Source organism: Heliangelus exortis, chromosome 4 (assembly GCF_036169615.1).
Source record: "Heliangelus exortis chromosome 4, bHelExo1.hap1, whole genome shotgun sequence".
Lineage (NCBI taxonomy): Eukaryota > Metazoa > Chordata > Aves > Apodiformes > Trochilidae > Heliangelus > Heliangelus exortis.
This window is the reverse complement of record NC_092425.1, coordinates 30,802,964-30,825,885: the sequence shown is the minus strand read 5'-3', so window position 1 is coordinate 30,825,885 and position 22,922 is coordinate 30,802,964. Positions and strand designations below refer to the sequence as shown.

General features: G+C 40.2%; 3 protein-coding genes across 7 annotated transcripts in view; 1 reads left to right on the top strand and 2 right to left on the bottom strand.

Annotated features, from left to right (window-relative positions):
- Positions 1-9,290, top strand: part of WDR19 (WD repeat domain 19) — a 39,861-nt gene extending 30,571 nt beyond the window's left edge. For both annotated transcript variants that reach the window (XM_071743712.1, XM_071743711.1), the window contains 8 exons: positions 495-591; positions 2,240-2,364; positions 3,020-3,101; positions 3,728-3,878; positions 5,586-5,709; positions 7,277-7,353; positions 8,030-8,150; positions 8,975-9,290. In XM_071743712.1, coding sequence (XP_071599813.1) covers positions 495-591; positions 2,240-2,364; positions 3,020-3,101; positions 3,728-3,878; positions 5,586-5,709; positions 7,277-7,353; positions 8,030-8,144 — 771 coding nt within the window. In that variant the 3' untranslated portion in view covers positions 8,145-8,150; positions 8,975-9,290. The remainder of the gene's footprint in view (positions 1-494; positions 592-2,239; positions 2,365-3,019; positions 3,102-3,727; positions 3,879-5,585; positions 5,710-7,276; positions 7,354-8,029; positions 8,151-8,974) is intronic.
- RPL9 (ribosomal protein L9) overlaps positions 1-22,922 on the bottom strand; it is a 388,416-nt gene that overhangs the window by 312,719 nt on the left and 52,775 nt on the right. The gene's annotated exons all lie outside the window — the stretch shown is intronic.
- The window catches only part of RFC1 (replication factor C subunit 1), a 38,797-nt gene continuing 22,267 nt past the window's right edge, over positions 6,393-22,922 (bottom strand). For 2 of the 4 annotated variants that reach the window (XM_071743715.1, XM_071743714.1), the window contains exons 11-25: positions 22,467-22,646; positions 22,046-22,150; positions 20,355-20,742; positions 18,771-18,880; positions 17,038-17,152; positions 16,489-16,577; positions 14,970-15,107; positions 14,458-14,553; positions 14,205-14,303; positions 13,647-13,801; positions 13,414-13,531; positions 12,343-12,488; positions 11,656-11,869; positions 10,437-10,628; positions 9,499-10,026 (exon numbers count right to left, since the gene is read on the bottom strand). In XM_071743715.1, coding sequence (XP_071599816.1) covers positions 9,934-10,026; positions 10,437-10,628; positions 11,656-11,869; positions 12,343-12,488; positions 13,414-13,531; positions 13,647-13,801; positions 14,205-14,303; positions 14,458-14,553; positions 14,970-15,107; positions 16,489-16,577; positions 17,038-17,152; positions 18,771-18,880; positions 20,355-20,742; positions 22,046-22,150; positions 22,467-22,646 — 2,238 coding nt within the window. In that variant the 3' untranslated portion in view covers positions 9,499-9,933. Of the gene's footprint in view, positions 10,027-10,426; positions 10,629-11,655; positions 11,870-12,342; positions 12,489-13,413; positions 13,532-13,646; positions 13,802-14,204; positions 14,304-14,457; positions 14,554-14,969; positions 15,108-16,488; positions 16,578-17,037; positions 17,153-18,770; positions 18,881-20,354; positions 20,743-22,045; positions 22,151-22,466; positions 22,647-22,922 lie in introns of all 4 variants that reach the window. The other 2 variants (XM_071743713.1, XM_071743716.1) reach the window with 2 other exon arrangements.

Sequence of the window (22,922 nt, the reverse complement as noted above, 5' to 3'; positions counted from 1 at the left end):
TTTTTTTTTTTACTAATCTGCTAGAAATTTGCGTATTTTTCTTTGATACTGCCATCTTGTTTTCTGAAGGTTTGTTTTAAAATTATTTTCATAATTTTCCTGCTGTTGGATTGCCCGTTCTTGGATGAACCCTGTGCTACATTTGCCATCCTTGAACCATGTAATATAGCAAATTATAAATTTTATGCACCTGGTTAGGCAATTGACCCCTTAATTTTCTATTTTTTAGCTGTTTTGGATGTCTACCATCTCATCCCAGAAACGTACACTTTTTAATGGCCACTCTTTAGTGGGTGTTTATCTGACCCTACTAATGGTCAAAGGTGAACATAGCACAGCTAAAGCAGGTTGTTATGTCAAAGAGCTCTTTACAAAATAAGGCAGCTTGTCTGCTTTCTTTGAAGAATGAGGGGGGAGGAGAGGGTCGAGTAAAGACAGGGAAAGCAGCAGCATGTATTCAGGTTTTATTGATCCCTTTGTATGATTTAATCAAGGATGCCAGGTACCTATTCCGCCTGTACATGGCCCTGAAGCAATACAGAGAGGCTGCCAGGACTGCTGTGATCATTGCCAGGGAGGAGCAGCGTTCAGGTGAGTGTTCTCTGGTGTGGCAGCAGGTCTGACACTGCATCCTTGCAGTGCTTAGGGTACTGCTATTTGTACAGGGTTGTGTTTAGAAAAGGCACGTGTTGGTGCTTTCAATTATATTCAAGTTTAATTTTTAGTTTGAAGGCAGCGTTTTTGAAAAAGGGCTGATACTTGTATGTTAAATATTGGAAAAAAATAAAATTGTGGAAAATATCAACACTACTTATTGCATCCAGGTAAACAGTGATTAAGAGTGCCTGCAGCTTTTCTGTGTATCACAGAATTAGAATTGCAGTCTCTACATGCAGTTTCTGATTTGAATACTGATCCTTTAGTCTTTACACATGACTTTTTCAGTGGGAGATGTGCAGAGGAGATGATTTCTGCTGAAGCATCAGATACCTACTTACTTAAGCCTTGTTTTCCCCTGTCATAGGTAGCTGAAGCTAGAAACACAAAAAGCTGGTAATAGGAGACAGGGCTAGAAGCAAAAATCACTTCCATTATTCACAATCCTCTGTAGCCATGGCAACAGCCCTACTATAACATGCTTGCTTTTCATTTCAAGTCAGTTAAGGAAAAAACTATAAAGGAAAAATAGCAGTGTCAGGAACAGCCCAGACAAATTAACATTTATGGAGTGTTCCTCAGCCTTGGGCCTAGGGAGTGGAAAATCTTTTCAATCCTTGGCAAGCATGATCTCCCAGTTCATCACAGCAGTGAATAATGCATGCTGTGCTAATTATGCAAGCAGGAAATGTGAAGCTCAAGAGTTTAAAAAATTACTAGTTTCTCTGAACCTGAAAACCTAGGCCTAAAAAACAGTATTCAGTACTGTATTTCATAGTCCCTGATATTGTAGATGTTCTGCAACAGTGTAATAATAAGCACAGTATTTTTCTTATTAAAATCACCAATCTTGCAGTAACTGTTTCCTCCACAGAGGCGTTTGTCTTGTTCTTCCTTCAGATTTCATGAGTTTGATTCTGAAGTCTACACCAATGTAGTTTGTTCTTTCCTTAAAAATCCATTAAAATAATATTTATGTTGTACTCTTTGGTTGTTTTCAACTACATTGGTAATTTAATGAAAGCCTGTGGTTTCCTAGACAATCCTTGGTAATAGCCTTGAAGCAGTATAGTCTAGTGAAATAACATTCAAATTTTAATTATCTCTCTGATAGGTTTGGGGTTTGGTTTCAGAGGCAAGGAGTTCCCAAAGCAAATTATAAAGTAAATGTATGTTAAATGCACATTTAAACAACCACTTTTGAATATATGACATTAAAGAAAAAAAGAAGATCTCTAAATGCTCTAGGAATAGATTTTCTCATCTTTATTGTAGAAGCAATGTATTGGAATCTTCTGTTTTAAAGTTTCATTATATGAAATTGTCATCAACATACACAGTTTGCTCATGTTTAGACGACTTCTGCAAGTTTAGTTTTTTTTTTATTTAACTCCCTAGCTGATACTGTTTAGGATGCTGTGATAAACAACTGCTTGTTGTGTTCCAAAAAAAATTGTCATGCAAGTGTTCTGCTGTAAGAAACAACATAACTTCCTGTTCAGCACCCACATATGTCATTAGTAAAGAAATTTTAATGAAAAATTAAATTTCCTGTCCATTGTTTTGTTGTGTTTTTTTAAAGGAAATTACCGCAATGCACATGATGTTCTCTTCGGTATGTATTCAGAGTTAAAGGCACAGAAGATAAAAATTCCTTCAGAGATGGCTACAAACCTTATGATTCTACACAGCTACATTTTAGTGAAGGTAAAGAATTGAGCACTGAATTTATGTGTAAATTGCACAGCTTTGGATTTACTGAACTGTACATATGGATGTTCCATATGCATAAATGCCATTGTCCTATAGGTTGTATCACAGCAACCGAGAGTATGCTAGCAGCAAGCTACAGGGGGGCAATCCATGGTTGCTTCTGCCTCTTTGATGAGCATAGTCTTTCTTTTTAAATAATGAACAATTTAAAACCTACATATAGTTTCCTGTAGTTATTTTGCACTCATACTGACAAATATTACAGTTGTAATACAATTATTAATTTTTGTTGTTGTTGTTATTATTACCCATAAGCAGATCACTGCTTTTCTGTAAATTAAATTAAGCAGGGGGCCTCAAATGATTTCTGGTAGTTAATCCATGGCCCACCAGGACACCCATCCAGCCTGCAGCCAGATTCTGGCCTCTCCCTCTTATCAGCTGCATGGCCAGAGTTGACAGCAGTGGGCAGAATGCCAGAGACTGCTCTGGAGAGAGCCACTGTAAAGTCCCTGGTACAGGACACACCTCTGCTCAGCTTTGCAAAAGTGTTGGGGACACACAGCTCCTAGAAGGAGGAAGACCGAGAGGTGGCTCCAGGAATTGCTCTCTGGAGAGTGCAATTAATCTGATGTTTGGTGTGTTCCAGACTCACGTGAAACGCGGAGATCACATGAAGGGAGCACGGATGCTCATACGTGTAGCCAACAACATCAGCAAATTCCCATCACGTAAGTGCTGGCAGCACAGAAGGGCATGATGCTGTGTTCTGCAGGACAATTCATTAATCATTGCATTAGAAAGTACATTTTCCTCCTGAGATCCTACAGTGCTCAACACAGTGTAAATACAGGGTGTGTTCTGCCATCCTGCACAGGAGAGCTCTTTGGGATAAGGTCTCTGCTAGGATGGGTTCCTCACCAGCAGTTTAATGTCCTCACTCACCATTGCTGCAGCTGCCCAAACCACACAAGAAAGTCTGGGGTTCACATGTATTGAACCCATGGGGTCTTTGATTTTATCACAGAATTTAATTTGATCTTCTTTTGAAAATACTTTTTGGGTACATAGAAAATGTAGACTTTAAACAGTGCAGACCAGATTTGGGAGAAATGGTTTCAATGAAAGCATTCCAGCTGCTGTGCTGAGCTTGAGGAATGCCAGGCAGTGAGAGGCAAAACCATGATTTTCTTGTGTATGGCTACAGAAATTGCACACGTGGCACAACTGAGTACCATGTGGAAGAATAAAAATGCTTCTGGTTTCCATCAGTACCTTCTGAGCTGTATTAGCTCAAAGGCTTTCAACATTAAGCTAGTAAATAAATATTTTACATCATTGTTTCATTCTATTACAGACATTGTGCCAATTTTGACTTCAGCTGTAATTGAGTGTCACAGAGCAGGACTGAAGAACTCAGCCTTCAGTTTTGCTGCTATGTTGATGAGACCTGAGTATCGTAATAAAATAGATCTTAAATACAAGAAGAAAATTGAAGCAATGGTCAGGTGAGTGGTGTTAATCTGTACTTTTAAATGTACACAATATCAAGGCTTTATTTCTGATGTTATTTTTGCTCTTAAAGCTGTGGGCTGTATCTTGATTTCATTATTATTTCACTGTTTTAAATTTGGAAGGCTAAGAACCGTTTCCCCTTTTTAGCACCAGGTGACTGCTGTGAGAGAAGTTCCACTGTCTCAGGGCTGGTCCCTAGCTAGTTTAATGTCATGCCTTGTAGCTTTCCCCTTGGGAGAGCAGTAGCCTTTTCTGTGTCACTTATTTTGTAGATCCCTTTTTTTTTTTCCCTTTTCCCCAGTCTATCAGTCAGTTTTCACCTGAAGCATCCCAGCTGACATAGCTATTCTATTATGGATACTGATCCTTGTGGCCTTCCTCTGAAACTCTTTTACAACTTTTTTGGAGGAGGCAGAACCAAAACTAAATGTTGCACTTACAATGTGGGCAACCCGTGAATTTAGTAGCAGAATGACTGCCCTTCTCCCACCCCACTTGATTTGCTTGGAGTGTTTTTAAAGCAAGCTGATGTTTTCATAGCATGTATTTATAACTGCAAGATCCTGCTTCAAAGCTACAGCTGTTTAGAATCTATCTTTGTAAACACTAACTTTTTTCCAACAGGCCTTGCTTTGGCTTTCCCCCACCCTTCTATTTTCTTGTCACAAAGTTCTGGAATTCTTTAAAGCTGGCTCTGGCCCATGTCAGTCTGAATATTATATACAAGCTGTGGTATCACGTGATTTTTCACTTACATTTTATGAGCATGCAAACCAGCAGTAGGTTACCACAGATGTGTGCTGTGGAACTGTTAATCCTGTTCTGTTCAGTCTCTTTTAACCATTTTAAATCCAAGCACATTCCTCCCTATTATCCGCTTGTTAATATTTCTAGAATGTTCCATAAGTGTCTAAAATATGACGTTGATGCTAAAAGCAAAGCTGACTTGTTCTTAATCTGTCATGATTATCCCTTTTAGATTTTATCAGAAACAAAGGCCACAGCATGAGAAAGCTACATGCCTAGGCTAATAAAATGAGAAACTGGGCTTTCTCCAACGTCTCAAGAAAACTAAGGAAGCCATCTATTTGTAAGGGTACTTAGAAAGGATGTAGCCTCTTCACTGGAAAAATATGCTAATCTAAACTCTTTATCTAGAAATGTTCTGTTGAGATTAAATATTAAGATCACACAAGAAATCTGAGAAAAGGTCTCCCCTTGGCCTTAACCCTGGTGCTGTAATGTCTGGATCCAGACCCTCATTCTGACAAACACTTGGATGAAAAAGCCTGTGAAAGGCAGAGTTTCACACTGTGTAGTCCTAGCAGGATGCCAGATTCATGTCTTGTTAGTTCAGCCTTAGTGGTCACTCCTGTCACAGAAAAACAACAAAATAGACCACCCATAACTTTATATTTTATATATATACACCATGAGTCTTGATAGTTTTTGAAATAATATGATCTCTTACAGCTTTAAAAAAGAATTGTATTGTTTCAAAGTAGATGGAAAATTACTTACTTATGAATTTACATAACTGGGATAATGCCCGAGTTATGTTAGAATATAACCTAGCAACTGGAAGCTATGTAAATAATGCAGTGGAGAAACACCTGCAAAGTATAAAAGTCATTACCAAATATCTTTGTTCAAGTTCAAAGCATTTGAGGGTTTTGACCACATTTGTATCTTACTTCCAGACGTCCAGACACAACAGAGGCAGAGGAGCCAACAACAGCCTGTCCTTACTGTGCATTCCAGCTCCCAGAGTGTGAACTTCTCTGTCCCAGCTGTAAAAACAATCTCCCCTATTGCATTGCCACGGTGAGTGTCTGCCCTGTTTTCTGCTGTGAATGAACTTCAGAGCTTTTCTTTCCTTCTAAAAATTGCTTCATCTGAACAGCTTTGCTTTGCTAGCAGGTTCAGGCTAGGTGGTTTTGTGGGGTGGTTTGGTTTTTTTTTTTTTTCCAAGCTATTACCAAGTAAGTAAAAAGCATTTTTCTTGGTTTTAACTATCAGTAGTTACCATACTTGCTAGCTGTAAATTACAGGCACTTAAAGGTGACAGTGAAATCACCAAGTGATTCTGCATCCCTGAGAATGCAGGGCTCCCCTGGGCACCCAGCCCACCCACCTGTGGTGCTCCTGGTGCCTGCCCAGCCCACCCTTTGCTCAGCTGCTCCAGTGCTAAGAGCAGTAACAGCAGAGACACAAGTAAGTTCCCACTTTCTGCTGCCATGGACAGGAGCTTGTGGTAGGCACAATTTTCCTACTGTAACCTCCAGGCTTCTCACTTTCCATAAATAAAGCATTTCAAAATTCTATTTTGGGGAATGCCCAGTATATAACTGACATTTTAGGCACTTCCAAGGCTCAGCCAGTGCCCTCAACATTTCTTGTATTCCTGATCCTCATCCTGACACTTTATTTTTACTAGGTACATGTGATTTGTCACACCAGAATTACAAAAAAAAAAAAAAAAAAAATCTATTTGAGCAGGAATCAAATGGAGTTAATTCTTTAGTTTTAATAGGTAACTTTCAATCTTACAAAAAATACTAATATAATTTTTTTTACTCTGTTGGTTTAGAAGAGTAAGATTACCAAAGTAATACTTTTAAAATGTTACTCTAAAAAAAACAAAACAAAAAACAGAACACCAAAAAAACCCCCAGGCTATTAAATACAGCTTTAGCTTTGAGCCAAACATAATGTGGGTATCAATGTATAGGTCACATTATTGATTCAGGCTCCATCTTGGTTATTGCTCTTTTATGTCACAGGTATCATGAGGAATGCAGCATTTCAAATATCTTACAAGTCTACTGTTGTGTATCATATTAGAGCATAAATCTCAATACAGTTCAAAAAGGAATGAAGTCTGTCAAAAGCAAATTCATAAGCTATACCAAAACAGAGGAAATAATTTCTGTTTAAAGAGGCAAGTACCAGGCAGTCACAATAATCACAAAATTGACAGCATTAAATGCAACCTCCTGGGCTCAGGGGGCATGTTTTGAGTGGCTCATATGCAACACCAAAATCCCAGTAAGATTTATGTAAAGCTCTAAATATAAAACTATAGATAACTTTCTAGAATTACTGTATTAAAAGAATTATAAAAGCTGTAATTTAATACATTCTTAGATTTAAAAGAATGCAAATAGTAATGAAAACTGCATCTCACTGAGAGCTCCTTTTCTACTTAGAGAATTTACACAGGATATCAAACTACAGTAACACTATTATGGTTTCTTTTTTTTTTTTTTTCTTTTCATTCCTCAGGATCTGAGGAATTGCTGAGACTTTTTCACCAGAAAAGGTACAGAACTCAGTGCCCAGTGCTGTAGGACACTGCATCTAATTATTTTCTTATGGCTTTTGTGTGCAGGGCCGGCATATGGTTCAAGATGACTGGACAGTCTGCCCACATTGTGACTTTCCTGCCCTCTATTCAGAGTTCAAGAAGTAAGCTGGGACTTATTTTTTTTCTCTGTTGCAAGATTCCAATGTGTTCATGATTTAGCAGCAAAAAACCATGTAACAGCTGGGAGGCTGGAGAGTAATACCCTTTATTTGGTAGTTTAATCCAATATACTCACTGAATATTATTTCAGATTGGATGAAAAACTACCATAAAGAAAGACTCAGCCAGAACAGAGCTGTAATGCAGATGGACTGGGGGGCTTTGGAAGTTCCCAGCTCCTTCCAGGCAGATGACCTGAGGTGAGGGCAGGTGGAGGAACAGAGGAACAGGTACCAAAGCACATGGAGTATTGGGTACAGACCCAGCAGCAGTAATGTCCCCAGTGATCACCTCTGTGGGAACAGGCTGGGATAGCTCTGTTCAGGTGGCAGGAATTGCAAAGCTGCAGCAAGTTTGTATTCCAGCCCTAAGCTCCTTGGTGTTTAAGTTCCAAATTTACCTCATGCCCATGTGAAAAGCAGCAGCCCTCCTGTTGTGGCATTAGTTCTCAAGTGTTAGAAACAAACCAACCACCCTTTGCTCCACACCTAGACAGAAGCAGCTGTTGCTGTGCCACACAGCACAGGTCAGAACTTTGCTTTATGCTTTCTGCCTCAGGCCCAGCCCTTCCTTTAAAAGTGTTAAAATTATCTTCTGATCACCTTTCTTTTAATACAGCATATTACAGACAGAAAACGTATGTCCAATGTGTTCTGAAAGGATCAACATTGTTCAGCTTAAAAAAATAAATGATTGCACAGAATACCTCAAACCAGAAGATGGGGACCAATAAATTCAGGTATGTACCAGACCTTGTATTATTTTCCTAACAGGGCTCATTGTAGAAGACACAGCAAGTTTTTCCCATCCAGTAAAATGCAGTGTTCAAGCATTGAACTCAGAGCCTGAGTCTTCCCTCAGCCAACAGAGGCTCAGGGGTAACACCTGCTCACCCTCAGTCATGCAAACATCAGCTGTTTTGCTACTGCAAGTAAACCCTCTGTTAAATCATTCCAGTTTTCAGGCTCTAAACCAGTTTATCTCTATGATCACATTATCATCTGCATGAGTTACCAGCTGTGCTTGAGTAGCTCAGAGAACAATCTGAACATCAAATCCTACAACAGCATCATCAAATCCTACATATCATGAGTATTAAGTGCAGGGAGAGAGAGATGAAAACTGAAAGGAGCAGATCTCAAATGCAGGTTACATGATCTTAGCTTTGATGTTAAACAGAATTTAAATATATCTGTCAGAGGATAGAGCAGCATACTACTAGGTATATAAAAACCAGAAACACACCAATGGCTTCAAATATTCAGATTTCAAAGAATGAGACCACTTCTCTGTCTATACAACACACTTACATCCCAGACTTTGGTTTTGTTAGGAGGCTGGTAACTGAAAATGTGTTAAAGTTCTTCATTAATTTTAATATTTGAAGGCAGATTTACTATTGCAAACACCTTATGTGAAAACTCACCTCAGTTATAGGTTAAAGAAATACACAAGTGATAGCATACAATTCTATATACACCACAGTAACTTCTGTTCATTTTTTCAATCAGAGAAAATTTTGTCATTTTACTATCACACTCTTTATATCTTGTTTATTTTCAGAACTGCATGTGTGGTCTGAGAAGCAGCAAAAAAAGCATTCTCATTACTCATCTTTTCTCCACTAGGATTTACCAACAACCACAACATCACTACTATTTTGTGAGAGCCTGTAAATACTCTGTTTTTGATAAATTTTGTACTTCTAGTTATAAAACTGATGAATAATGGTTCTTACCAAGCAAAATTTGCATTTGTCCACAGAGACAAAGCAAGGAGCATTCTGTTACATGAATGGCAAAAAACAAGCCCTCAAGTTCTCTTTTTCAACCTCAGTTCTGAACTTTTATGAGTTTCTATTAAAGATTTCTTACTCCAAGTCTTCCTGTCTGGTTTTGATTAGAGACACAAGTCCTAAGCACAGGCTCCTCAAGTTTTACAACTCAACCCCTCACTACTTTTCCATCTCTAACAGAACAAAAGGAAAATTGGAGGAAAAAAAAAAACACTGCATCCCGTACATGCAAGAAAGGCAGAAGCTTGGAGAGAGACAAACTGCCCCTGAACTTAAACAAAATTTTAAGAGATTCCTGTGAAACATTTTATTGTAATTTTATACACTGCTCAATTTCTGTCATGTACAAATGCGCAATTTATGTTTGGGGTTTTTTTGCTTCATGTACTATTTACAAGATTTCACCACACAGTATCAGGGTATTTATTAAAAAAACAGAAGTGAAATCCTAGGAAGACTTCGTATAAATGCCAGGTAAGGACATCACATCTTCAGTGTTCATGCACCCTGGCATTTGTTGTACAGGGATATTTATGGCTGGTAATGCTGCAGCACATTGCGGGTAAGTACAGAGCTGCAGTGAGAGCAGAGGAGCAGCATCACCTCTACGAGAGGAGCATTTTCAGTGCACTGGTTCTGCTTCCCCAGCTCCATCACTGCATCTGTTTCATGTTCCTGCCAAAAGTTAGAGAAGCACAGCTGGATCAAGAGAGAGATTTTATTCTGTTTAATGTCTTGTTTTCTCTTTCCTTTTCCCTTCTTTCTTTGTTGTTTCTTCATGTTTCTCTCCTTTTGGCAGCTTAGAAGGCTTCTTTTTTTGCTACAAATAGAACATACAGACAGTTTAAAATCCAACTGCAACATGGCAAAAGCAGAAGTCAAAATAGGATCAGTGCTAAGAAAAAGATCTTTCCCTTCCCCTGTGGCTGCTTCTTACCAATGGCACCATCCCCAACCAACACCTAAAATATTACTAAGTTTTGGAATTGGATTCAGCATTCATGAGATTACAGTGATGTCTGGCTTCAGTCCACATTCAAACAAAGTTGGATGGAAGCAACCGAGACTTTTTTACACTACGTCTAGTTAAGAATTTATAAGTTCAGCAATTATATATTCAATCTACTATGATTATTTTTTTTTCAATTCAGATGATGTTATGAGTCCCAGAAAGGTAAAAGCAAGCAAACATTTTAGTGTGGTAGTTTAACACTGAGGACACTAAGTCACCTTAATCATTGCATCACTTTCAACAGTATCTTCTTGCTCATCCTCAGACTGGATCTCTTCCATACTGAAGTCTTCAGTCAGTTCTGAGGTCACTGCAGATCCTGACTGCCTTTTTGATGTCTTGACAGAGTGAAGTGAATAGGGAGTCAGATGTGCCTCTTTGTTGTAGGCTCGTGTAAAAGCTGCTTTGACCTGTTCAACAGAAATACAACAAGCACCAGCTTAGGCACTGCAGATTGTTTGCTAACCAACTCTTGGCTAGAGATTCCACATCATCTTTCCTTCAGGATTTAGAGTTCTTAACATCGTCCTTCAGGAGAGATGACCAAAGATTCATAGAAGAGGACACAATCCCAGAAGGAAGCAGGAAGCGTCCAAGTGTTGCATGATGAAGGCTCATTTAAAGCAAGTTCCACATAATCCTCAGATGTTCCTCTTAGGCTTCCAATCATTTTGGCACTGTTGTTCTGTTCACTTACCCCAAAGCCACCCTCAGCAGCACCAGACACCCACCCCATTAAAGCAACATATTCAGACAAGGGGTGGTAAATGTAGGTTTAGGTAGCAGAGAAGATTCTTCTCTCCCTGAGCACTTGACATGGGATGGGGGAGATCATGGTTCCAATGTCACACCATAACAGTCTACAGCAGGGACTTGAGCTTAAGCTCATCTTACACCAGACAAAAGGTAACAACCAGTGAAATCACCTCAAAATGCAGGAGACACTGGGGAAGCACCACACACAGTCCTCAGGTCCGGCAGTCCAGGCACCTGGACTGAGGAAGCTGCGAGTTGCAAGCCAGCCTCCTGTGCCCACATTGTAACAAATATGGCTGTGCACTCAACGAGGATGCTCCTGTGCATGCAGCCAGGAGCCTGCAAGTGACAAAGTCCCAGCTTTCCCTGTCCCTTAAGTGTCCCACTTCTGTGGCCCAGATACAGCTGGTTCCCAGTGATCCTTTCACCTGAACAACAGGCATAAGACTGCTGAATGAAGCACAGCCGGAGTATCCCTTAGTACATAGCCCTGAACCCTTAGTATGTTTGACAGCTGATCTGCAAAGATTGCTGTGGTATCACATTGATTACTGTTAATAAAATGATTCATTTGCAGCTGCACCAACTTCAGCCTTTCAACAACATGTCCATGCTACAGCTGTTATCATAGGATTTCTTTTTAAAGAGATTCAACATAAGAAAAAGACCACAGATTATTACCTTGGGATCCAGCTTTGAAAAAGGACTGGGTTTGCCTCCCCACATGCTTATTTCCATTATATTTTCAATATCTTCTTTCATCAAGCAGTAAGAGTCCATGAATGTTATAGCTTCTTGTACTCCCTCTGCACCGAGGTCTTTCAAGGGCCGGACAAGCGCATCCCGCAGACAGGACAGATACTCCATGTTTACTGTCCTCTTGCATGCCTGGGTTCTTTGTCAAACAGAAAGTACTGAGTCAAAGTGTACAACCACCACCACCACTCACTCCTAAACACGAGCACCCTGTAGGTAAGCCCTCAGCAAAGGGATAATCAGCTGCCTTAAGAGTTAACTGCAGCTGTACTGTGCCATTCCTTGCACCATACCTGCATCAGGGATGCCAGGACTTCAAACACAGAGCAGTCTGGGGAAATACATCCCCAACTGAGAAACAACAATGTGGGGGTGAAAAAAAAAAAGTCATAGTACTGCTGACTGTACCAAAAGTGTTTGTAGTTTGATTGTTGTCCAGTTTAAGTGCCAAGAAACCATCAACAATATCTGAGCATTTTCACAGAACATACACTGACATCTGTACCAAGCGCAGGTATTAATTACCCACCAAGGAATTAATGGTTTGTAATGAGCTACATGAGAACTAAATATCCACATCAATATAATCCAAAAAAGGAATGTCAGTATTACCTGAGACTCATGTGCATTGCCAGTTCTTGAACGATACGGTCGTGTTTGCCTGTGGATGAAAATTTCCCCAGCCAGCTGGGAAAGACAGGAAACTGGGACATGTAACCTCTCATCAGCTCCCCAGGGAGAACACTGGAATAAATAGCCTGAAAAAGGAACACATGCCAAACTCAAATCACAGTTAATTGGTCTCACTGACACCATGACATATTGCCCTACCCATCTGCAGGAAAAGGGGTAGAGAATACAATCTTATGGTGGAAACAGCTCATGTCAATAGGTGTTAACTCCTTCATCCTTGCTTGTTTCTGTCCAACCCCTTTTAGTTTACAGTTCTTAGAACACGGTAACACGTGAGGTGGTACAAAATATCTGTGAAATTACCTGGGTCTTAAAAGCCATTTAAAGGAAAAAAAAAAAAAAAAAAAAAAAGCAAAAAACCACAGCACACACAACAGAACTCCCAAGTATGTTCACTGCTCAGAACACAGACTGACTTCACACAAACCAGTGCTGTAGTCTGAAGCAGATGGAGATGGTGGAGGAACTTCCTAGGAACACCATGAATCTATGTAACCTCAGCTAGCTCAGCTCCTAAGCAACTTCTCTGACTGGACCTGTGCTAAGCAGGGCAGGGGGGACTAAAAGACCTCCAGAGGTGCCTTCCAAGGCATCCATGATAAGTTCTCTAATGCAAGTCACAGTCCTTTAAGCACAAGTCTTGTAATACATCCCAGTGATCAGTTTCACTGTGCAGTGCCAAAGTTCTGTGCTTTGCAAGAAATCCTGGCCTGGTGAGAAGCCAGGAGAGGAAGCCCATAAAGAGAACAGGGGGATTGTGACTGCCATGTCAGAACTGATGTGTGCTCCTATGCTTCATAAGGAAGGTTCAGGCTTCTCAAAGTTTCAGAAGACAAAGTCATGATATAGCATGGGCTCAACAATATGAATCCAGGAAACTGCTCCACTCACATATGAATTGTACAGGTCATAAAATTATACTGAAACATCAATTTCAAGGGCTTTTACATTGGGCATCCACAAAGCAACCAAAGAGTGGTAAGTGCTCACCTGTGTTGGAAGAAGGTTCCAGTTTTGCTTGGTACGAATCTGTTTGTCCACTATATCACCATCACATATACTATCAGCTGCTCTACTCAAGAGCACCAAGTGTTTTTTCAGATTTCCTCTGGAAAAAAACAAAGCTGACTGTATTACAAAACAGAAATATCCAGGTATGTTTTATTTTAGTTTTATTCCCCAACACAAAAGCCTATGGCAATTTAGGGTATGGAATAACTCACCCAGCAGCAGCTGGTTTCACGTGTACATAGTTCTCTTGGACAAAGAGAGGTGCTAGGGAATAATCATGGAAGAAAAGATCTGACTTGTCTATAAGGGACATACGAGAAGCCTCCTCTCCAGCAGCAAAAACCTTCCGGACAACATCAAAAGGGCCCTAAGTAAATTATATTTCAAGAAGTCAGTGGGTTGCACACAGTAAGACACAGCACAGTATCAACAACATTCCTGTAGTGATAGTACCCAACAACATCAGTTCAAGTTCAGTGCTTCCTTCTTAGTACTTGATCAGTTCTGAAAATTGAGTTTTACTTCTGATATTAAGAGATTTCTCTCCTAAACAGAGGACTTGGGATTAGATTCATAATTGCATCTTATATTTTGATGTACTGGTTTCTTACACACACTCAGTCGTGGATTTACTGCTCTTGAATTACTTGAGACAAGGTGAACAGCCCCCTGCTCCTAGGCTGCCAGGCTTTACCTCAGGAGATGTGATAAAGCCTAATGACTGTTATCAGAATACATCAGTAAAAGCCAACTTGCTGTTTCACACTTACCAGCTTGATATCCTTTTTGGCTCTGCTGGCATCTGTTTTAGCCTCATCATAAGTCAATGATTTATCTTTTGCACACCACATATTAAGATTATGTAAAACCTAAAGAACAAAATTGACAATTTGGTAACATAATAGCATTTAAAGGAAGACTACCAGAAAACCAGCCTGATCTCTAACATAAACATAACACTATTCAAAGATGACACTGAAGTCAAGAACTTGTACATGAGGTGCTCTCTGAATGGACACTCACCTGTCTGATGTCCTGATTTGCTGCCAGGATTATCTCTTGCATAGCAGGTGGTGGAATTTTTAAACCCTCTTTAAATGCAATAGACATCATGGCACCCTGTAATCCACACAATTGAGGAAATGTCACTAGAGAATTCCTACGAATACTTCCTCCTACAGAACACACTGACATCTGTGACGGAGCATTAATGTATATAGTTTACAGCACATAATAATTCAAATTTTCACTCAAACATTAGTCATCCCTTGACATTGGTGAGAAAAAAAAAAGGACGTGATCATTTAAAAAAAAAAAAATTGGATATATTTAAGACAGACTCCTAAATCTGAAATACTTTGGGATGTTACATTCTGTGGGAATAAAAGCCTCAGACAACCCATTTTGAAAATCAGAGTAATGCTCTGAGGTGATGTATTAAGTGGTGTTTCCCCATTCTGTGTGAATTCTGCCACACAAAGACAGAATTTACTGATGATAATTCAGTGCAGCCCATACAGTCACAGCCTTCTTACCTTAATCTGTTCCAGACGAGGTCTCTGAAAACGAAGATCAAAGCAGTAGTGGACCAAGGAACGCATTTTTGGGTGGTTTCTATCATTACACATGCAGATGATGGGAACCTTCGTCTGTCGAATCAAACCAATCAGCTCCTGGGATTTAAACACATTACAACAATTTCATTAGATACCTCAGAAAACAGGAATTATTAAAATGTCAGACCAAGGAGAACAAATCCCTGCCTCAAACCAGATCCTTGACAGATGCTGGTATATAAACCTTCTCCTTACTGTAACCATGTTTCCACACAGTGAAAACCCGAGTCTCTCTCTTAACTTTTCCACTTGCTGTTCTATTCAGCTGCATACATCTGTCTGCCCACTTCCAGTCATCATCTTTTGACCATTCTTCATGAAGCAATTAAGACCAATAGCCCAGAGCAGAGCTGTCAACCTGCAGAACTAGATCCATTTGTTCAGAGGCCAGTCTGATCTGGCCTATGCCCAGAGGGAGCTCAGGTCTTTCTGACTGCTCCCTTCCACCAACAATGAAGCAGCAGTAGGTAAAAAGATCAGCTCTTCCCTGTCTAAAGAACAAAAACCCTGAGGTTACAGGACTATTAGGTTTACCACAACAAACAGCCTGAAGAAGAGGAGGCTCAGGGGAGACCTCATTACTCTCTACAACTCCCTGAAAGGAGGATGGAGCCAGGCGGGGGTTGGTCTCTTTTCCCAGGCAACTCTCAGTAAGACAAGAGGGCATGGTCTTAAATTGTGCCGGGGGAAGTTCAGATTGGATATTAGAAAGAATTTTTTCACGGAAAGGGTGATCAGATATTGGAACAGGCTGCCTGGGGAGGTGGTGGACTCTTCGTCCCTGGAGACATTTAAAAAGCGACTCGATATGGCACTCAGTGCCATGGTCTAGTGACTGTGGCGGTAGTTGTTCAAGGGTTGGACTCGATGATCTCTGAGGTCCCTTCCAACCCAGCCTATTCTATGATTCTATGATTCTATGAAACTGCCTGCTCCAGTGAAGGTGAAATTCAGTTCAATTTCATATTCCTGCAATGCAAATGGCTGCATCTGAGCTAAAGTTCTGTCTGCCCTCAATTGTGAAAGCACTGCATGTGACCACAGGAAATCTCCAGAAGCTACAAATGGAGCTGCCAAGGAGAACAGAATATAACGCTGCATATACCACATTATTTTTCTGCTGAGGAGAGCAACTGTCCCAGTCAGATTACAAACATCCCACTGCAGGCAGATGTCAGCTGCAGAGACCTGACAATGAATTCACCTCTCCAAGAATAAACAGCTGAAGCATGCACACCCACGCTCATCACTCCAGGTTTTTCTTCCCCTGATACCATTGTACAATTACACAGACTCCTAAAATAAGTCAGATATACTGTACTACAGAGATTGTTTATGGACCATGTGTTGAGGACAGCACACAGGCTTGAAATATGCTGTGCTGTATATGGTATGCACTCTTAGCAATGGCATTAACTAATAACTATAGCAGTTTCACCTGAATCCCTCCTCTGTCTTCATTGCCTGCCATACCATCCACTTCATCCATGATCAATACATGTTTCCCGCTAACTGATGAGGATGTGCCTGAAAATGAACATGGACAAGAAAATGAGATGGGAATAAAACAGGGTCTTGCTCAGTTTCATCCAAAGCTTTATAAGTTAGGTAAGCCCAGTCTGAGACAACTGAGGTGGTGGTGGTGAACCCCTTGCTCTGCCACTTGATGACACAGAACCATGCTGACAGGATTGAACTGCCTAAAGCCCCACATCACCTTCCAAGAAACAAGTCCCATGCAGCAGAAGAGCAGCACCAGAGTTATTGAGTAGTTTGTGCAGATTAACACCCAACTTTCACCATAGCAGGATTTAATTCTACAACTAAAGATGAAATAAAACAGCTTACTAAATAAAGCCATGCCTATTAGAGCTAGAACCTTTCACGTGATCACATTACATTCCTATCGCTGCTGTTTCACAAGGAAGTTATGTCTCTCCAGTAAGCAGACTCATAACAACAATCCTCCTTCCAACAACAGACATACCAGAACAGAAGTCTTTGATGCTGGTGTTGTTCAGTGATTCAGCAACTACTTCTTTTAGACTGTTCTTACTGCGAGTGTCACTGGCATTCAGCTCCACATAGCTATACCCCAGCTCCTAGACCAAAACACACAAACCACACAAGAAATGAGAACACAGATCAGTGAAACAGTACACACATATTCAGAATTGGAAACAGTATTGCAGGGTTACAGAAGAAAGCTCTTACTACACCATTTTCACACACACAATTTGTGGGTTTGATGATTCCTTCCTCACACTCCTTTCCTCTTGCACTCCAAAAGATATTTATAACCAGACACAGAACAGATATGCCCAAAAGAGAACTTTGGAGGGGGAGGCAGGGAAGAAGAAAAAAAACAACCCCCAAAAAAACCAAAACAAACCACTCCACAAAAGCGGAGTGGCACAGATTTAGTTCTTAAAGATTAACAGAAATGCCACCAGTGATAGAAAAAGAGCAATGTGCCAAGGCTGGCTAAGCTCCATGGTATTTCCAGCTGTGCATTAAGCACAGTCAGGAAAAGAAACATGCCACATCCCTCTGAAAGCTGAAAGAAAGATAAGCTATTAAATATTTAATACCTAGGAAACAGAATCCCCCAGCAGTCCAAACATTACAGAACAAAGCTGAGCTTGAAAGCATTCACCCCACTGATCTTGTATCAGGGAACTCCCCTGCCAGGGCCATGCCACAGCACAGCAGTGAGCTGCACAGCCTCACTCCTGCAGCTTGAACAACCCAGTTCTGTTGGCTGCTCCTGGGGAGCACAGGGAAATGCTCTGAGGAGACCTGGAGGAGCTGTGAGCAAGCTAGGTCAAAAACCAGAAGTAGAAGAGACCATGGTAGTGCAGAAATGAGTCCAGGTCAGCATATTCAGTTTATCTGCATGTCCAGTCTTGGATGTAGCATCAGTTTGCTAACAAAAACCTCTAAAGTGGAGGGGAAGAGGGGGGAAACACTGGGAGTTACTCTATAAAACTCAGATACTGAATTATGTAACCATTTCTTCCTAGCACAGGGATCAGATAGCTGACAAGTTCTCAACCCTTCCAAGCTGGTATTAGATTCAAAGAAAATTTTTGCAGTTCAAAGAACAAAATAATCTCCAAGTTGTTAAAACAGCACTACTACTAAGTTAGCTTTAATGGTATTTCTAAAATAATAAGCTCCCCATTGATTTTCATTACACAATTGGTGGAACACAGTGTTTCACCTAAATTAGGAAGAACAATGTCTCAATCTGAATTTAGAGATTAAACACATACTCCTCTCAACTTCTTCTATCCTAAATTAGTATTTGAATTTAGAATTATTCTGGGAAAGATATCCTTGTTAGACACATAAAAGCCATAATCAAGTCTTTCACAGAAGCCTTCAAAAAGCTCGCCAGAATGCTACTCCCACTAAATTCAGAGCAAATATTCTCCAACTTCCATTAAGCACAATTTTTGAAAGCCATTTCCAATTGCTCAACATACTGTGACATGCTTCCTCTCAATATAACTGAAAGAAACACATAAGCTCACTGCTAAATTCTCACCCAGACCTCAGAAAGGTACCTACACACCCCTGAATTTTCACCTGTGACTCCATTTCAAGCAGGTGAACTTGGCTGGGAACAGACCCCAGTCATTCAGGGGATACCCATCTGCAGCCACCTACAGAATCAACACAGAACAGTGCTGGGAACGACTGTTCTTATGAACTCACCTTACAAACCAAAGAAGCTGTAGTAGTTTTACCAACTCCAGGTGGACCAGAAAGTAATGCTGCTTTAAAGCCAGTACCATCATCTTTGCCTCCAGTTTTACTGGTCTTTGCTATAAAAGAAGATAGCATGTTTTACCCAGGTATGTATTACAAAACAAACTGCATACTTCATGTAAATCCTTAAAGATTCCAAGCATCATTAAAGATTTTTTTTCTTATGTAGGGCTTGATATGCATATCAAAAATACATGCACATCTGCATCCTAATCATTTGGGGAAAAGCAGTTTAAACCATCCTAGCTTAAGACTTGCAGTGATTCCAAAACCAAACAAAACCAAACCCCAAACACAACATGGAAAAAATCCACGACCGACTATGTTTGAAGTTACACTTACCCAGTATTTTAAACAGAGAAAAAAAATTGTCTGCAGGTTGACACACTACACAAACCCCAAGTTATGGACAGGCCTGTCAGGCACAACCAGGACTTTAGGACTCTATCTCTTCCTCATGCAGGATGGCAGCACTCTAGACATGTTCCTGTCCTGTATTTTCATCACATGTACATGCAGGTTAGCACTGGGTAATATTTCTCTTGGTAAGAAAGAACTCAATAGGCCAAAAGCAAGGCCATTTTTATATATATTACTGCTAGGTTATTTTGGTTTCTTTTGGAAAAAATACCATGAGATTTAAGAAATATCCTCAGACAATCTGCTTCTCAGGGTGGTTTTGCTGTTTGGGTTTCTTGGGAGGTGGGCAGGCATGTGCTGGTTTTAGCTAAGATAGAGGTAATTTTCCTCACAGTATCTGGTATAGGGCTACATTTTGGAACTGTGCTGAAAAACATGCTGACAACACAGGGATGTTTTGGTTCCTGCTGAGCAGTGCTTACACAGACTCAAGGCCTTGTCTGCTCCTCACCTCACCCCACCTGTGAGTGGGCTGGGGGAGCACAGAAGTTAGGAGGGGACACAGCCAAGACAGCTGACCCTATGTGACCCAAGGGATATTCCCTTCCATGTGACACCACACTCAGCAGGAAAAACTGAGAGGAAGACAAAGGACAGGGAGGACTTTTGGAGTGATGGCATTTGCTTTCCCAAGCAACTGTTTGGTGTGATGGAGCCCTGCTCTCCTGGAGATGGCTGAACACCTCCCTGCTGATAGGAACTGGTGAACGATTTTCCTGTTTTGCTTTGCTTGAGTGTGCAGATTTTGCTTTAATTCTAAAAACTGTCTATCTCAACCCATGAGTTTTCTCACTTTTACCTTTTATTTTCTTTTGCATCCACTGTGAGGGGAGGGAGTGAGCAGCTGTGAGGTGCTTAGTTGCCAGCTGGGGTTAAAACACAGTGCAGTGGAAAGTGAACAACTACTTTTTCATTTAAAGAAAAAAAAAAAAAAAAAAAAATCAAAAACTACCATACTCAGGCTCAACTGCTGCTAGAAGTGCACCCAACTTCAGCCTCATTCCTGCTCTAGAGCTGCTCTGCTTTCTCAATGACCCTTATCAGTCCCAGGAGCCAAGCAGTGTGATTGGCATCAGAGAACACAGAGAGAAGTTAACCACACTTGGTCACCTTGTCCATCATCCGAGGTATTCCTGTGCCAATTTCGGAGCCAGCGGAGCAGCTTATTGGCACAGCTTTGCTCACCCTGCTGTCCAATTATTGCCTTTAGAGATACAGGCTTGTATTTATCTACCCATAGCAATCTCTCTGCTCCATCTTCATTAATCTCAGGACCCAAGTTCCCCTTGGGCTCTGGGGCTTCTTTCTTCTCCACAGTTTCCTGTTTGAAGTCTGTGAGCTTCCGAACACTGGCTTCTCTCTTAACAGATCTGACAGCACCTCCTTTCTCAGGAGTAGACTGATTTTTTTTGTTATCAGCTTCCCTTTTGAAAGGGCTAAAATTCGTTTTTCCAGCTTTCTGAGGTGATTTTTTAGGTCTTGAGTCTGCTTTCTTTGCCTTAGGAAAACAAAGGTAAGAAAGTTAAAAGGGAAATTAAAAAACAATGTACAGTAAACAAACACACTGCCTTTGAACACATGTACAGGAATGCTTAAGTAACAAAGTTTATGTACTGATGAACTCCAAGAGCAGATAAAGAAACACTCCTCTCTGAAAAATGAGCTATTGTTAAACACAGTACCACCTGGTTCTATAGCACAACCCACAAAAAAAGCAGGAAGCGTTGTCATCATTGCAAGAGCATTCTTAACTCACTAAGACTGATACGTCCTTAAAAAAATTAATAAAAAACTGGTGACTGTCAGGTTGGGATGAATGGGCCACCAGACACTCATGAAGCTGAAGCACAGCTCTCAAAAAAAAACAAAACAAAAACAAAAACCACTTTCAAGTTTGAACACACCCACACACAAAAAACACCAACAAAAAAGACATAACTTGGAACACATGGCTAAAAGGAGGAGGGACAGGGAATAACTTTGTTTCCACTAAGAGAACACTCCTCTCAAGCACACAATTTTTCAAAAATAAGCAATTATTCAGCAACCAAAAAAAAAACCAAACCACAACCCCAGAAAGTCTTCAATTCGCAACAAAGTGAAAGTAATTAGCTAGTAAGCCCAGAGCTGCTTTTCCTTAAAACATCAATAAAATCTTTACATGCAATAATTCATGTCTACCCACATTAGAAATACCAAGGCAGTGCTGATATTGAAGGTACAGCATGCTAAAGCTAAGGGAGATTAACAATATTCTATCAACCACTGCAGATAAAATTTAAATATACGTTAAAAACCCAAACTTGTTACTGTTTGTACAGTAGTCCCTGAAAAAAAGTTAACTTTTATATGGTTCTTGAACTAATAACATTAAACACAACATCTGTTATGTATACACATGGTTTACATATAGTTGTCCCATGTCTAGAGTACAATTTTGTATTGGGCCTGTCTGGGTACCACACCATAACAGTCCCGATTATTTGATTTGAACAACGAACAATTACTCAAAGTTTAAAACTTAAACCACCTCAGAAAATACAACTACCCCCTCACTCAGATACAGATATACAGATTAATATATAAATACAGAATAATCGAGTCAGAGTATAAAAATAAAAGGTGGAGAAAATCTCCATAGCCTCCCCCAAGCAAAACTCTTTAAGCACAAATAGCAATTTTTCACTTTCAGTGCTTTTAAGCTAGGATGTCAAACTGACTATCACAGGGTTACTGCAACTGAAAAGAAAATGGAAAATTCAACTAAAACCAAACCAAACTTAAGTTTATTGTAAACAAACCTCTGCTTCAGCAGCCAGCTCATATTTGGACTTTTTGCCTGGCATAGTTCGAATGAGATCAAACAGGCCATCCTCATCGATGATTTTTGTCCCTAAAGTTGATGCCTGGAGCCAAAGAAAGAATTAAAAGGTCAAGTAAACAAAGAGTTACCTAATTCACTTCACACAGAAGTGTGAAGTCTTCACAGTGAAGACTGTTTAGAAACACAAGATTTTTAAAATATATGTGTTTATAAAAAATATATGTGTATATAAAAAAACCCAAAAAACAACAAAGCCCTGAAACATTAGGCAACTTTCCCTTCTTAACATGCATTTTATTGTAGTACCGTCTCCTTTTGACAGAGGTACTGAAAACCACTATGAATAAGTCTGAACAAGTTACAGTTTCACTTCTCTGCTCAGAGACAGGAGCACTCACCTTTTCACATTTCGACTGGCCACAGTCTCTCCCCATAACCAGATAGTTTGTCTTCTTGCTGACATTGCCAGTCACTTTTCCTCCGTAACGTTCAATCAGAGATTTGGCCTCATCTCTCTCAATACACTCCAGAACACCCGTAATTACAAATGTCAAGCCTTCCAAGCAGTTTTCAGCCCCCTGAGAACCACAGCATTACAGAAAATACCATTACATGATACGATTTTACTAAATACATCTTCACCTTCAGCTCTTTTTAGCCCCCTACCACACCAAGTACCCTATGGAACTTTAAAAATAAGTCTATTGTATCTAGCTAGATAATGGATCTAAATGTCCAAAAGACACCAAAAGGCACAGCTACCAACAAAACTTCACACATTGTTAACCTGACTGATCATCCTCTTAACACTCCATGCTTCAAGCATCACATCAGTTAAATGAATGACACTAATC